This window comes from Myxine glutinosa, chromosome 3 (assembly GCF_964187855.1).
Source record: "Myxine glutinosa chromosome 3, kmMyxGlut1.1, whole genome shotgun sequence".
Lineage (NCBI taxonomy): Eukaryota > Metazoa > Chordata > Myxini > Myxiniformes > Myxinidae > Myxine > Myxine glutinosa.
The window spans coordinates 184123808-184140090 of NC_136263.1; the positions used below are offsets into that span (position 1 = coordinate 184123808).

The 16283-nt window shown below is 48.9% G+C and overlaps 1 protein-coding gene across 4 annotated transcripts in view; it reads right to left on the reverse strand.

Moving 5' to 3' along the window:
- Positions 1–4093: 4093 nt before the first annotated feature.
- The window catches only part of LOC137416447 (cytochrome P450 1A1-like), a 72013-nt gene continuing 59823 nt past the window's right edge, over positions 4094–16283 (reverse strand). For 2 of the 4 annotated variants that reach the window (XM_078774815.1, XM_078774814.1), the window contains exons 5-7: positions 12008–12131; positions 11804–11890; positions 9011–9533 (exon numbers count right to left, since the gene is read on the reverse strand). In XM_078774815.1, coding sequence (XP_078630941.1) covers positions 9251–9533; positions 11804–11890; positions 12008–12131 — 494 coding nt within the window. In that variant the 3' untranslated portion in view covers positions 9011–9250. Of the gene's footprint in view, positions 4515–7450; positions 7847–7988; positions 9534–11803; positions 11891–12007; positions 12132–16283 lie in introns of those variants that run through there. The other 2 variants (XR_013622907.1, XM_078774816.1) reach the window with 2 other exon arrangements.

The following is a 16283-nucleotide window of genomic DNA, read 5'->3' on the forward strand; positions in this document are numbered from 1 at the left end:
GACGAATTTCCCTGCCAGCACGGGTCCGGAAACTACCGGGTACTACATCCCCAAGTCCGGTGTCCCCCGCGTCGGAGTAGCCGCCTGAGTCAGGTGACGAAGGTGGCACCATGGTGCCTACAGGCAGGGGTGTAATTGGCGGCGAGATGGACGGCAGATGCTCCATAGGCAGAGCCACGGGAGAGTCCATAGACTCGTAAATTGGTTCGTCGATGTCCCCGCAAGGGACCAGGTAGTGTACGGAGACAGTGGACTCGCGTCCATCAGCCATCAACACGCGAGCATGCTCGGGATTAGCTTGGAGTACCTGCACCTTATCCACTAGTGGATCATACTTGCTCGTGTGAACCGCATGTTTGAGGTAGGCCTGCCCCGGCTCAGCAAGCCAACTAGGTAAAGGTCGGATACTACCCGAGCTTTTCGGGTGATGAAACATCCGTTCGTGAGGAGTCTGGTTGGTGGCCGTACATAGTAAAGTCCTGATTGAGTTCAGCGCCGCAGGTAATGACCAGGCCCATTTATCTAGGCCTCGGCCGAGGGACCTAAGGCTTAGCGTGACGGCTCTCCATATAATCCCATTGAAGCGTTCGACCTGCCCATTCACCTGTGGCCTATACGGGGTGGTATAGCTAGAAGCGACATTATGCTGAAGTAAGAAGCTCCTCACCTCCTGGGACAGGAACACCGCACCTCGATCGGTATGCACGTAGGCCGGATTCCCAAACATAGAAAACAAGTTCTGCAGACACCATATAACCGTGGTGGCCGTCATAACTGCGCACGTGAAAGCGAAAGGGAATCTCGAGAACTCATCAACGATAGTGAGCAGCTAACGAGAGTCACTCGATGCCGGTGACGCCGGCAGCGGCCCTTTGAAGTCCATCGCCAATCTCTCCCACGGCCTAGTTGCTCTGACCAGTGTCCCCATAGGAGGGTTGTAAAAACGCGGTTTGAGTTCAGCACATACAGTACAGTTACGACAGACCAGGCGAATGTCTTCAACCGAGAACGGCAGATTACGACAACGCACAAAATGAGCGAAACGCGTCACCCCAGGGTGGCACAGAGTGTCGTGCAAAGCACCCAGATCCTCCAAAGATATGAGGCCTGCACACGTTGCCGGCCGCGATAAGGCGTCGGGAACCAGGTTATCCCTCCCAGGGCGATATTTGATGGTGTAGCAGAAATCGGCGAGTTCGATGTGCCAGCGAGTGATTTTCTCATTCTTAATGCGTTGAGCATGCAGGGTGTCATACATAAACGCAACGCTCTGTTGGTCCGTGATAATTTGGAAGCATCGTCCGAGCAAATAGGGACGCCAACGCCGAATCGACTCGACGATCGCGTACGCTTCCTTTTCGACAGACGAATGTCTCCGCTCAGCGGAGGTGAGAGTTCACGAAAAGAAAGCCACAGGGCGCCCCCCCTGGGAGAGAGTCGCTGCTATCGCATGATCCGATGCATCACTTTCCAAAACGAAAGATTTGTTCTCGTCAATCGTCGCCACAGCGGCGCCAGCGATATCAGACTTAAGGCCATGGAAAGCAGCCTTGGCATCAAGGCTCATGGGGAACGCTTCGCAGTCCACAAGTGGGTGGAGTTTCGTGGAGAAATTTTGTACCCACTTAGAATAATGGGCGAACAGCCCGAGAGCACGCTTCAGCGAAGCACGATCGCAGGGCGGGGCCATGTCGAGCAAGGGTCGCAGACGCCCCTTATCCGGAGCAACAGAGCCGTGGGTCACGGTGTACCCCAGAAGATCTGTCGTGCGAGCGGAGTAACGACATTTAGCCTCATTCATAGTTAAGCAATACCTCTGCGTGACCTCAAGGAAGCACTTCAGATTAGCATCATGATGTTCCTGGTCATGCCCGCAAACCGTGAGATTGTCCAAATATACAAAGATGTCGGTCAAGTTCTCCTTAGTGATGAGGTCGTCCATAGCCCTCTGAAAACACGCGACCCCGTTCGTGACCCCAAAAGGTAGCAGAGTAAACTGGTATAACCTTTGACCCGATTCAAACGCGGTATAGATACGGTCGGCCTCGGAGATGGGGATTTGATGATACGCACTACGCAGATCGAGAGTGCTATAGACCGAGGACTGGGCCACCTGTCGAACCAGGGAGTCCATTCCTGGAAGGGGGTAGGCGTCCAGCTGTGTAAATCGATTAATCGTCTGCAAATAGTCGATTACCATGCGTTTGCGATGCGCTTCCCTTCGTACCACCAGAACTTGGGCAAGCCATGGCGACCGACTAGGCTCTATGATACCTTCCTTTTATAGCTGGGCCGTTTCTTCCACAATGAATTGCGCGTCAGCTCGTGAGTAGCATCGCGATTTAACCGCTACAGGTGCACAGTCCGTGGTCATATTGGGGAACAGCGACAGCGGCTCAATTTCCATCTGGGCAAGAGCGCACACAGCTAGCGTATCAGTGCCACCAAATTCCATTTCCAACCGTCCATGTCGCTTGAGAAAATCATGTCCTAGCAAAACGTCTGCACATAATGCTGGTACGACCATGAGATGCACATCCGGAAACATTCGTCCCTTAATCACAAGCTTCAATCGACATTCCCCTTTTGTGCTGAGCCTAAGCCACTGAGAGGCCATAAAGATCCGACGTCTTGTCCCAAGAATCGGCCATCCATTTTTTTGCACCAGTCGATAATCAACATAACTATCTGTGGAACCTGTATCGATCAAAGCATGAGCAAAAATTCCCTCGATCATAAGTGGAATTATATCTCGTGCCAGGCCAGGTGGAACTGCAGTTATCGAGTCGTCTAGGCGAGGTGCTCACGCACGGAGTTTCAAAGCCAGCTAAAGTTTTCTGTGCCGTAGCAGTAGCTTGTAGTTCATACGAGCAGCCTCCGGATGGCGCTCATGTCACGCGCGGAGTTTCGAAGCCAACATTAGCCGTTCGGGTGGCCGATCCGGAAAGTTGGCAGGGGCGCGGAAGATGCCGGCCAAGGACGGTCGGATCGTATTCTGTCGTGTTTGCGCCACTTGATTAGTCGGTGTGACGAATCTCACCAAGGTTGAGCGCGCAGTCAGGGGCCCTCAGGAAGGTGCGATCCTCATCAATGTCGGGCGAGGCGCCCTGCGCTTCGGTCGGCCGGCTGGCTCGGCGATAAGCACATTCATCGTCGAGCGGGTTCGCTTGCCCCGCGTCGTCGATTGGCAAACCTTTGCAAAATGCCCTGTCTTTGTGCACAAATGACATGTCGCATCTCGAGCCAGGCAAACAGACCTGAGATGTTTTCGGTTCCCGCAGAAATAGCACGTAGCGTTATGTCCAGGCTTGGGTCCGGCAGCTTCAGCTGCCGTCAAGCCCGGTTCAAAATCCTCCTCGGGAGTGGCCGGGGTCTCCGATTCCGGCAGAGATGCCGTGGCTGAATCCGCGTCTTCGGCGGTCGCTCTCTCCGGTCAAACTTGTCGAGATGTCCCCGCAGTGACGAATGGGTGTTCATACGCGTCGGATTGTTCCCGTGCTTGGGTATAGACGTGAACCAGCCATAGTGCTTCAGCGAGCGTCAAGTCGGCTTCTTCAAGAAGTCTCTGTCTGACTACTCGGGATCTGAGTCCCGCGACGTAAGAATCGCATACAAGCTCATCATAAACTTGTTCATGTGTATGCACCTCCGGTGCACTCTCGGTCAGCAGACGTCGGAGCTCTTGTGCGAAGTGATCTAAAGTCTCCGTGGGCTGTTGTTTTCGTATTGCCAGCAGATGCCGGGAATAAACCGCGCTTCGTTTCTTAATGTAAATACGCTTCAGCTCTGTCACGACTGCATCGAATGTCACGCATTGTTCGATCGCCAGGTACACGTTGTGATGTACTTTTGTTTGTAGTACCTCTAATTTCGTTTCATTGGTGACGGCGGCTTCCTGAGCCTTGAATTGATTTATCCAAGGTTTTCAGCCAATGTGTCAGCTCTGCGCCCGCATCCGCTGCTTGTGGGTCGGCTGCAAAGAGCGGCACCTGGATCATTCTGTGTCCCGCCATGATGCTCCCGTTCGCCTCTTGTTCTCGATCGAACGGCGAGACAAATTGTCATTAATTGTAATGAAAGTGAGTTCCACAACTTTGACCTGGTAGGAGGTTTAATGACAATTTGATCTCTGGCAACATCCTGTAAGAATACAGTCATGCAATATATCAGGATCATGGAATCATGGATATAATCAATCAGTAATATCATTCAATGCAAGCAAGCCTAGATTATCTATGTATACGCAGCATTCGAGTGTACATGACATGGCTTAAATGTCACAGGAGTGTCTCGGAGCGATAGTCGTCCAAGTTCTTGTAGACGCCTCTCAGTGGTTAGAGAGAGCATCACACCTGGGTTCAACTTAGATACATTTTCATTACACAACCCACGTCAAAATCCAAGATGGCCGCCGCCATGTATGTCTGAACCTTGTGAGATGAATATCTTGAAAAATAACCGAAGTACCAACTTCTAATTTGGTGTGTGGGTGTATCTCGGCATAAGGAAGAACGCTAGTGAAAGTTGGGTCGCACGTCCAAATCCAAGATGGCTGCCGCCATGTATGTCTGAACCTTGTGAGATGAATATCTTGAAAAATAAGCGAAGTACCAACTTCTAATCTGGTGTGTGGGTGTATCTCGGCCTAAGGAAGAATGCTATTGAAAATTGGGTCGCCACGTCAAAATCCAAGATGGCCGCCACCATATATATGTCTGAACCTTGTGAGCGAAATATCTTGAAAAATAAGCGAAGTACCAACTTATAATCTGGTGAGTGGGTGTATCTCGGCATATGGAAGAAGGCCATTTAAAATTGGGTCGCCACGTCAAAATCCAAGATGGCCGCCATCATATATGTCTGAACCTTGTGAGATGAATATCTTGAAAAATAAGCGAAGTACCAACTTCTAATTTGGTGTGTGGGTGTATTTGGTTATGACTAACTTCCCTGCAAATGTCTGCTGCTCTTCTTCTGCTCCAATCGGTTCTTCTGATCATGTGCTTGTTAAAGTGAACATCTCACTGGCCATTCTCAGAGAGCCTCCTCAGCGCCGACGAGTCTGGCATTTCACTCAGGCCGACTGGCACGGTCTGCAAGCAGCCATCAATCAACTGGACTGGTCTCCCATCTCTAATGCCTCTGACATCAATTCTTCCTGGGAATTCTTCCAAAGCAAACTGCTCTCTCTCATGCACAGATTTATCCCATCTCGTCTTCAGTTGTCTTACCCTTCCTCCCGTCCATGGTACACTGAATCTTGTGGTGAGGCAGTTGCCCTGAAACAACTTGCCTTTGCGTCTTGGAATGCAAATCCAACTGAAGGCAATCTCAGTTCCTTCCACCAAGCTCGAAACAAGTGTGTTTCTACCCTCAGGAGTGCCAGGAAGCACTATCTCTCCACACTCAAGATTGAACTCTCAAACCAGTCTCCTTCCTCCAAATCCTGGTGGCGTCTGGTCAAATCCGTTTCTGGTGTTTTGTTCCCCCTCCATCCCCTCCCTTACCTCAAATGGCGACACAGTTGACACCGCACGTGACAAAGCCGAATGCCTCAACTCTGTGTTTGCCTCAAAATCTTGTGTCCCAAACCCATCTCTCTCTGCTCCCACCTTTCCCAGTCGAACCCAACTGCTCCTGGACTCTGTGTCCTTCTCTCCTGACAAGGTGGAGAAGTTTTTATCAAACCTCGACTCTGATTCTGCAACTGGACCAGATGGCATCAGCCCTCGGGTCCTAAAATCCTGCTCTGCCGCTCTATCTCACCCTCTCTCTGTTCTTTTCACCCTCTCTTTTGCTCAAGGTCATCTGCCAGCATCTTGGAAATCAGCAAACATTACCACTTTTCACAAAAAGGTGCAAAAACAGATCCTTGCAACTACAGACCAATCAGCCTGCTCCCAATTATCAGCAAAGTCATGGAATCCATCATTGCTTCAGATATCAAATCCTTCCTCCTCTCCATTGGCTTGATCTCTGATCATCAATTTGGATTCAGACCAGGTCATTCTACTCTGGACATGTTGCTTCTGCTGTCTCAACAATGGATGGATGTCCTCAATGCCAAACAGGAAATCAGAGCTGTCTCACTTGACATATCACGTGCCTTCGATACGGTCTGGCACCCAGCTCTGCTCACCAAACTCACCTCCTATGGTATTCAGGGAAATCTCCACTCATGGCAGGCGGATTTCTTCTCTGGTCGTAGGCAACGTGTGGCCCTGAATGGATTTCTCTCATCTTCCCTTCCTGTTCTGGCTGGAGTTCCCCAAGGTAGTGTTCTGGGCCCTGTGCTATTTCTGGTCTTCATCAATGACCTCTCCGACTCTCTGGAAAATCCTCTCTATCTCTTTGCTGATGACTCCACTATCTGCCGCTCCATTCCTCATCCCTCAGATCGGCAGTCTGCAGCCTCCTCACTCTCTGCAGACCTGGACAAAATCACAGACTGGTCAAACAAGTGGAACATGTCTTTCAATCCTGACAAATCTCACACTCTTACAATGTCTCTCCGAAAGGACTGACTGGACAACCCTCCCATCTACTTTCTCAACAATCCTCTCCAAGAAGTTCTGTCGCTCAAGATTTTGGGTCTCAGTATATGCCATGATCTTTCTTGGGAAAACCACATTTCCAAGCTGGCCTCCAAAGCCATTCGACGACTGGGCATCCTCCGTCGTGCGAAGTCCTTCCTTGGCACACCTGAGCTCCTCACCACATACAAGGCTTTCATCCGCAGCTCAATGGAATACTGTTCCCCCCTCTGGGCTGGTGCTCCTGCCTCACACCTTGCTCGGCTTCACGCTGTTGAGGCCAAAGCTTTCAGAATCATTGGAATCTCCTGCGATGTAGTCAACTCCGAGGGCCTTTCACTCACTCACAGCAGGCAGGTTGGTGGTCTTTCTGTCTTCTACCGACTCCTCTCCGGCCTTGCTCCCCCAGCTCTCTCTGTGCTCTGTCCCCCCAATATTCCTTCAGGTCGCACAAGATCTGCCTGCAACCCTCTTATGGTTAAACTGCCAAAGTCTAGGCTCTCTGCTCACCTTCACTCTTTCATTCCCCTTTTCTCCCGCCTCTGGAACAAACTCCCCCACTCCCTTCAATCCCACTCCTCCCTCCAGGTCTTTAAAACAGCTGTTCACCACCATCTCTTATCTTCCCCCATAGAAAACCTTGATCTTTTCTACCCCCGGTAATTCACCCCAGAGTCCTTGCAGTGTTCATATGTTTTATTCCTCTCCCACCTCCCCCCAAGGCCTCCCGATGTCCCTGCTCTCAAATGTTGTGTTTGTGTCCTTCCCCCTCTCTCCCCATATTGTCTGCCGCTCCCCTTGTTTTTTGTGTTTTGTGTGTCGGTTTGTCTTTTTGTGTGATTAATGTTAGCTCTTTCACGAGCCTCGATCTTGTATACAAAAAAAAATCAAAAAAAAAACTCTGCATAAGGAAGAACGCTATTGAAAATTGGGTCGCCACGTCAAAATCCAAGATGGCCGCCACCATATATATGTCTGAACATTGTGAGCGAAATATGCAGAAAAATAAGCAAAGTACCAACTTCTAATCTGGTGTGTGGGTGTATTTAGGCACAAGGAAGAACGCTGTTGAAAATTGGGTCGCCACGTCAAAATCCAAGATGGCCGCCGCCATGTATGTCTGAACCTTGTGAGATGAATATCGTGAAAAATAAGCGAAGTACTAACTTCTAATTTGGTGTGTGGGTGTATCTCGGCATAAGGAAGAAGGCTGTTGAAAATTGGGTCGCCAGGTCAAAATCCAAGATGGCCGACACCATATGTATGTCTGAACCGTGTGAGCGAAATATCTTGAAAAATAAGCGAAGTACCAACTTATAATCTGCTGTGTGGGTGTATCTCGGCATAAGGAAGAAGCCTATTCAAAATTGGGTCGCCACGTCAAAATCCAAGATGGCCGCCGCCATGTATGTCTGAACCTTGTGAGCGGAATATCTTGAAAAATAAGCGAAGTACCAACTTCTAATCTGGTGTGTGGGTGTATCTAGGCATAATGAAGAAGGCTATTGGAAATTGGGTCGCCACGTCAAAATCCAAGATGGCCGCCTTGCGTCTTCCACTTTGTCAACTCGCATCACTTCACCGACGGGGTACCTAGGCATAACGCTTGTTTAAGTGATTCTTCACCATTGGGAGATCAGGCCACATATACATAGCAGCATATCTCAAAAAGTTGTGGATGGGTTTGGACGAAACTTGTTGGGCAGGTTGTGTGTGTGTGTGACAAGAAAGAATCTATTCAATTATGGTGAATATCCGGATCCGGATCCAACTCGTATAATTTTTGAAGTGATTATTCACCATTGAGTGATATGGCCAACCAGGCGGAGGTATGCTCTCCACTGAGTGCCGTTCTAGTTATCACGTGTAAATGTGGTGCCATTTACCACTCTTCCATCTCAAACCTTGATCTTTTTTACCCCTGTTAGTCCACCCCAAATCCACCTCCTTCAAGTTGCATTTTCTTTCCTAAAAGTCCTTGCAGCGTCCATCTTGTCTACCCCGCCCCATCCCTCTCCCTTCCACAGATCTCCCGATGTTCCTGTTCCCTACTCTTGTTGTACTTCCATCTCTCTCCATCTCTTGTATCCCGCTCCCTTTGTTATATGTTCTATGTGTTAGCTCTTACACGAGCCTTGACTTAGTACACACACAAAAAAATAGTTTGCATATTCCCATCCACCTCTTTGTTTCCTTTTGATTTTCTTGGTTTATACTGTTTATTAGTAGTGTCTTGTCCACCCTCTTCCCTGTACCTTTTATCTACAAAAACGTGTATTTGAGCCATCTGCTTTTCGAGTGTGTTTGCTGTCCATTTCCACCCAATTGAATGATCTTTGGGGAACGCTAGTTGTAGCATCCATTGAACGCAGTGCAATAAAAGACCATTTGGGCCATATCCCGAGACTAAAGGTCCCAGGACTGTGGTATACTGTGTTAACGGGAGCCTCAGGCATGATGATATCGACAAAATCCTCTGAGTTTTCAATGGTGAATTTTTTTTTAGATGTTCTGAAATATATTTTGCATGAAGTGATAAGAAGGAACATTAAAGCACAATGTATAATTTGACCCCTTAAGCCTTAAAATATTGGTCGATGCACCTAAATCGGTTGCTTTGCAGGCGAAAGCAATTGCTGTCTTTGCAAGTTCTATGCTTGAGATTTTTCATCCCTAAATCAGTTTTTCTTGAGTAATTTTTCACCTCAAGCAATCTTTCATTTCCGTGCTATAAAGGATAACTTATGGTGCTTGGGCTTCATCGTTAGACCGGCTGTTGGAGTCAGGTCAATGACCTTGCCTGGTCGTGCCTCAATGTGGAGCTGCTGCAAAATGATCGCCAGGAAGAGCAACACTTCCATGCGAGCAATGTGTTCCCCGGCGCAGCGTCGCTTGCCCTTGCCGAATAACAGCACATCGTTTCCAGCCACGCGGTCAATTTGACCATCTCCCTTGATGAAGCGCTCCGGAAGGAAGCGTTCCGGCTCTTTCCAAACGTTTCTGCCAAACCGCCAAGAAATAGAGCATTATCATGAAACCATGTTCACTTTCAGTGTGGAAATTGCGTATGCTTATTCTCATAACATGCCATCTGTTTATGTAACATCTGAAATTTCAAGCCTAATGTTTGAAATGCAACTTTATACAGCACAGCTGAAACAAGCAAAAAGTGTTCCACAACTTATAGAATAAAGTTTTCAACCCCTTATAATAATTTGAAACGAAACTTCAAAGTGATCCCTTTACGATGGACGTCTGGCTTTTAAAATCTAAATGCCCAACTCGCAATAAATTGTGAAGATGTTTGGAGGGAAACTGCCATAATAATTATATTACATTTTCCAAAGGAATACCATGAACATTTTTCTGAAAAGTAGCGTTGATCGGGGCACATGAAATTGAAGGAGCCAGACGTCAAAGTACAGTCATGGCCAAAAATATTGGCACCCTTGCACTTTTTTCAAATAATGCACCATTTCTTCCAGAAAATTGTTGAAATTAAAAAATCTTTTGGTATCCGCATATGTGTTTCTTTTGTTTGCATTGGACCAAAACAAAAAAAGCTGAAAAAAATTACTAAATCTTTGCTTATTCCACACAGAAATCCTAAAATGTCCTGGAAAATATTATTGGCACCTTTTAGAAGTCGGTATAAATAATTTGATTTCAAGCAGGTGATTCTCCTTTACTTTGGAAATGAACTCACCTGTGGTGAGTTGCAGGTGCCTGCAGTATAAAAATCACTCATTCAACCAGTTTGAATAGAGAAAAGGAGTCATTCTGTTGTTTTGTGTCACCATGTATATGAGCATGGAGAAAAGAAAGAAAACCAGAGAATTGTCTGAGGAGGTCAGACACAAGATTACAGCCAAGCATGGACAATCGCAAGGCTACAAGTCCATCTCCAGAGACCTTGATGTTCCTGTGTCCACCGTATACAATGTTATCAGGAAGTTTAAGGCCCATGACACTGTAGCCAACTTTCCTGGACGTGGCCACAGGAGAAAACTTGATCGAAGTTTGCAGCAAAGGATTGTTCGACTGGTGGAGAAAGCACCTCCATTAACTGCCAAATAGATTCAAGCTGACCTTCAGACACAAGGTATGACAGTTTTGACTCGCACCGTCCGCCACCAACTCAATTAAAGGGGGTTCTATGGTCGGAGACCGAGGAGGACCCCACTGCTGAGAGAGAGAGACTTAAGAAAGCCCGACTGGAGATTGCCAAAATCCTTCTGGGAGAATGTCCTGAGGCAGATGAGACCAAATTAGAGCTTTTTGGCAGAGCACATCATCTCCATGGTTGCAGAAAACAATATGAACCTTCAAAGAAAATAACACCTTTCCTACAGTCAAACATGGAGGAGGTTCAGTGCGGTTTTGGGGTTGGCGTGGTGCCTCTGGCACTGGCTGCCTTGAATGTATGCATGGCATCATGAAATTACGAGATTGTGAAGGCGTTTTGGAGCGCAATGTTCAACCCAATGTAAGAAAGATGGGTCTCCGTTAAAGGTAATAGACCTTGCAGCAGGACAATGACCCCAAACACACGTCAAAAGCACCCAGGATTGGTTCAAGACAAAACGTTGGACTGTTCTGAAGTGGCCAGCAATGAGTCCAGATCTAAATCCCATTGAACACTTGTGGGGAGATCTGAAAACAGCAGTTGGGGGAAGGCAACCTTCAAATCTGGGAGAACTGGAGCAGTTTGCACAAGAAGAGTGAGCCAGACTGCCAGTCGAGAGATGTAGGAAGCTCATTGATGACTATAGGATGTTCTTGACTGCAGTTATTTTGTCCAAAGTGCCACCAAATAAGTCGAGGGTGTCAATAATTTTGTCAATGCCATTTCTTTTTATTTTCTAATTTGAAAGGATATATTACGTTCTGAATCAAAAACAAAGTTTCTGTAACATTAACAGTGAAATAAAGATTTGTGGAGACCAAATACTTTTGTCAATTTCAACTTATTTTTCGAGAAAATTGTGAGTTGTTTGAAAATTGTAATGGTGTCATTATTTTTGGCCACAACTGTAGAGACAGGGGAGGGGGTGTCTCAATAAAAGCTTAACAGACTTTATACATCGGAAACGATACTATCATGTTGTTCTGCACAGCCTTATGGGTAAACAGCCATCATGGGCTCATGCGATATTTTAGGTATTGCCCCAATCTCTGCAATTTAATTAGTTTTCCTGATATATCAAATAAAGTCTGTTTACATTTTATTGAGACATATTGTACTCCTGCAGTGATGTGATATGCATTACATGTCATGGTTTGCTTGCCATTGGTTCACAAACACACAGGTATTTCTGGGAATGAAGTAACCTTCAAATACAACGTCTCTCGTAGTGCTACGGAGGAACATGGGAAAAAGTTTACCTCATTACTCAACTGCATTTGTTTCAAATTATGTCAATGACTAAGCCACGATTTTTTAATACACGTATTATACATCTCGGCACACTGACCAATGTGGAACAGCCAGAGGGAGAAAAGTGGAATGTCGGAAAACTTCCAGCATGAAGGCCTCAATGTATGGCAGATTGGGCTTGTCAGTCAGCCTCAGGAAATTACTCCTGTCCACTGCTGCATCTGGGGATGCAGATAAAAACAGGAACAAACACAACAGCGCTCTTGGATTGTGGCAAACTCAACTGTGAACTCAACCACAATTTCTGGTCATGCAAACTTAATCCTCATTTACACTCCTAAATAGTCATTTCTAAGGGATGTAACTGACAAATGTGGGATGCCTATATACCGACGAATGAGCGATATTCTACTTGAAATCATGAAAATACGATGGCATGATTCTACAGAACCAGAAATCTTTCTGTTGTGGCTTAGCATTTGTGCTTTAAAGTGTTGTGGCTCAGCAATTGTAACGCTTTATTAAATTCTGCCTTTTTCGAATAAAGATAATTCAATGCTTGACACCTTTCCAACGGGAATATATTCATTATCCCATGCACGCAAAGCAAAAAGCGGGGTTCAGCAATTGGTTCACTTCTCTCTGTCTTTCTGTCTGTCCACAAACAACAGATTTTGATCGAGGAACAACTTCATTTCAACTGTTATATGTTGAACATGAATCAGAAAACGAACCTGTATTTTAGCAGGTCTTTAGCTCTGAATTAGTCCCTATCGCGTGTGCGCAGAGAGGAGTGAGGTCATTTTTTTTTTTTTTACGGTGTCGCCCACAGGGCAAAGCCATCTAGAACAGTGTGTCTGTATGTATGTATGTCCCCTCAAACGTACACCAATCAGAGCAGACGATCTGGTCACATGACAGGGTTGATGTGATGTCATTAGGGCTGATTCCACACACCGCCATTTTGATTCCCATGCCGTTCAGGCTGGACATATCGTCGAACCTGTCATGTATCACAATGTGCATGCCTTGCCTTTGCGTCTTTAATTGAGCGTGAAACACATGAAGCAAAACACGTAAAAATAAGTATCTTTAATAATACTCGATTGTTGTCGTGGCTGTGGTTGTTGTTGTTTGTGGGTTTCTTCTGTGTAGTTTTATGTATTTTTATATTGCTTCGCAAAATATCACTGCTGTATATAGAATTTTGTATGCTCGTTCCGTGTCCTAAAGGGTTTCTACTGTCGTAGAATAATAAATGTTTCCGTTCAAACTGCTGTGTGAATAAACCATACATTAGCGCTTCTTCCTCTTCTTCATACTTGCAAAGAGGCTTTTTGAACTGGCAAATTCGTGATTAAACAAACGATTTTTTACGACGTAGATGTGTGGTTCCTGTGCTTACAGCGTTTGTTTCTCCGTATGTATGTATGTCCCTCACATGTTTATCCTACATATTGGGTGAGTTTTATAACCGACAATTACGGTTTTGAAAGGTAGACTGTAATGCCTTTGGCATTGCCAGTTATGTTTCTTCAAACACCCTTTCGGGAATGTTCATATATTACGTCATACCAGTGAGGTAGCCGTGCTATGCACGGGTGGGAGGCCAGAAGCAAACAGACAATGCAGAAACGGCAAATGCTAAAGCATGAAACCAATAAATTCCACATTCCTGTGGCACCTTCAGTCGCACGTCAGACATGGACAGCATGTTCGTGAAGGACTTCCATGAAAAACGTACCCGTTGGAAAACATACGGGGACGTTTGTTCCATTCCCAGTCAATGAAGAATCTGCATATGGCGTTTCGCGAATTCACATTTAGAAAGTAGAAACCTTCACGGCATTTTGTCATTCACTTAAACTCGATATATCTTTTTTCATTCCAAACAGCATAACTCCAGTCACAGATGAAATAGCATTAATATAAAAAATAAACTTTTAACAACATTCGTGACATAAACAAATATTTAAATCCTGATGTGAAGTTCCGTGCGGTTGGGTGAATACAATTACAAATTCAAAATCGTAATTGTATTCACTCAATTCCAATCATCAATTGATACTTTAAGAAAATGATTAACACGATTAACGTTTGACGATTTAACATTATGATTGAATGACGGTTGTATTTGGATATTACCAAACCCGCGCATTGCCGTCATCTGTCCACTTCCGCATTCGAAGCAGGTTCATAATTGTGGACAGATTGTGGAAGATGTGGAAGTGGATGGATGACGGCAATGCGTGGGTTTGATAATATCCCAATACAACCGTCCTTCAATTGTAATGTTTAAACGTTAATTGTGTTAATTGTTTTGTTAAAGTATCAATTGATTGGAATTGAGTGAATACAATTACGATTTTGAATTCGTAATTGTATTCACCCAACCGTATGGAACTTCACATCAGGATTTAAATATTTGTTTATGTTAAAGCGCGGCGTTACGCGCGCTGCTTGCGAGCAAGGAGGAAGCGGACAAGCGGTAACTTATAAGTGTCTTTATTTCAGGAGCTCACTGTAACACTGGCGTGCTCCGGGCTGCGCGCCCGGTGTATATCATGAGGCCACGCCTACCCCTCGGGCGTGGCCACCGCCCACTTGGTGTGCGGAATGATGTCACCACGCCAGTGGGCTTTTGTGTCCGCCACACGCGCCCCCCCAGAATTCCCGCGCACCTGGAGGGCCAGTTTGCGGGGCAGAGGAATGACCCGGCCGAAGCGCCCCCTGGCGATCGGCGGCGTCCGGGGTGCAGGGATGCCAGGTGGGATGCCCCTGGCTGCCCCTGGGATGGGTGCAGGACCGGGGGGCGGCGTGGCTGCGGGGCTGGGCAGTGCCGGGGGTCCGCCCGCAGGGGGGCGGCCCCGACGTGGGGGTCGGGCCACTGGCGGTGGATGGTCCACGTCGAGGTGGGCCGGCTTGAGGCGGTCTACCGAAACGCGGTCAGGAGTACCGCCGATGTCCAGGGTGAAGTGCTTCGCCCCGGTCTCCAGCACGCGGAAAGGCCCGTCGTACGGGGGCCGCAGTGGTGTCCGGTGGGCATCGTGGCGGACGAAGACGTACTCCACCGTGCGAAGCTCCGGGGCGACGTGCGTCGGTGGGTGCCCGTGGCATGCCGTTGGCACCGGGGCGAACCTCTGGGCGGTCTCTTGCAGAGCGGAGCGCTGCTGTGCCGTGGACCATGGTGCCGTGGAGTCGGGGAGGAACTCGCCCGGCACCCGCAGCGGTTGCCCGAAGACCAACTCCGCCACGGATGCGCGCAGGTCCTCCTTGGGCGCCGTCCGGAGGCCCAGCAGGACCCAGGGGAGCCTGTCGACCCAGCCGCCGTCGCGGAGGGTGGCCCGGAGCGCGGCCTTCAATGAGCGGTGAAATCGCTCACACAGGCCGTTAGCCTGGGGGTGGTAGGCCGTGGTTCGGTGCAGCCGGACCCCGAGCCCCTGCGCGACCGCCCCCCAGAGCTCCGAGGTGAACTGGGGGCCGCGGTCGGACGAGATGTCTGAGGGGGCGCCGAACCGGGCGACCCAGGTGGCGATGAAAGCCTGCGCGACATCGGCCGCCGTTGTCGACGCCAAGGGCACGGCCTCCGGCCACCGGGTGGTGCGGTCCACCATGGTGAGGACGTAGGTGAAACCCCGCGAGGGGGGCAGAGGTCCCACCAGGTCCACGTGGACGTGGTCAAACCGGCGTTCCGGCACCGTGAACGGGGCCAATGGGGCCTGGGTGTGCCGGTGCACCTTGGCGCGCTGGCACGCGAGGCACGTCCTGGCCCAGCCGCGGACGGCCTTCCGGAGGCCATGCCAGACGAACTTGTCAGCGATCAGCCTTTGGGAGGCCCTCGCGCCCGGGTGGGACAGGCCCTGGATGGCGTCAAACACCTGGCGCTGCCAGCCCGCGGGCACGATGGGGCGAGGACGCCCGAGGGAGACGTCGCACAAGAGGGCCGTGCCCGCGCCTTTGAACGCCACCTCGGTGACGCGGAGGCCCGTGACGGCGGTCCGCAAGGCCTGGACGTCGGGGTCAGCGGCCTGGTCCGCTGCCATCCGGGCATAGTCGATGCCGAGGTGGACTGCGTGGGCGACGGCCCGGGAAAGGCAATCCGCCACCGGGTTGTCCTTCCCCGCGACGTGCCGGATGTCCGTCGTGTACTCGGACACGGCCGAGAGGTGACGCTGCTGCCGGCCGACCACGGCTCGGTGACCTTGCCCATCGCGAAGATCAGCGGCTTGTGGTCGACGAAGGCAGTGAACGCACGGCCCTCGAGCAGATGGCGGAAGTGCCTGACCGCCAAGTGAAGCCCGAGCAACTCGCGGTCGAAGGTACTGTAACGGCGTTCGGGCGGGCGAAGCTGCCGGCTAAAGAACGCCAGCGGT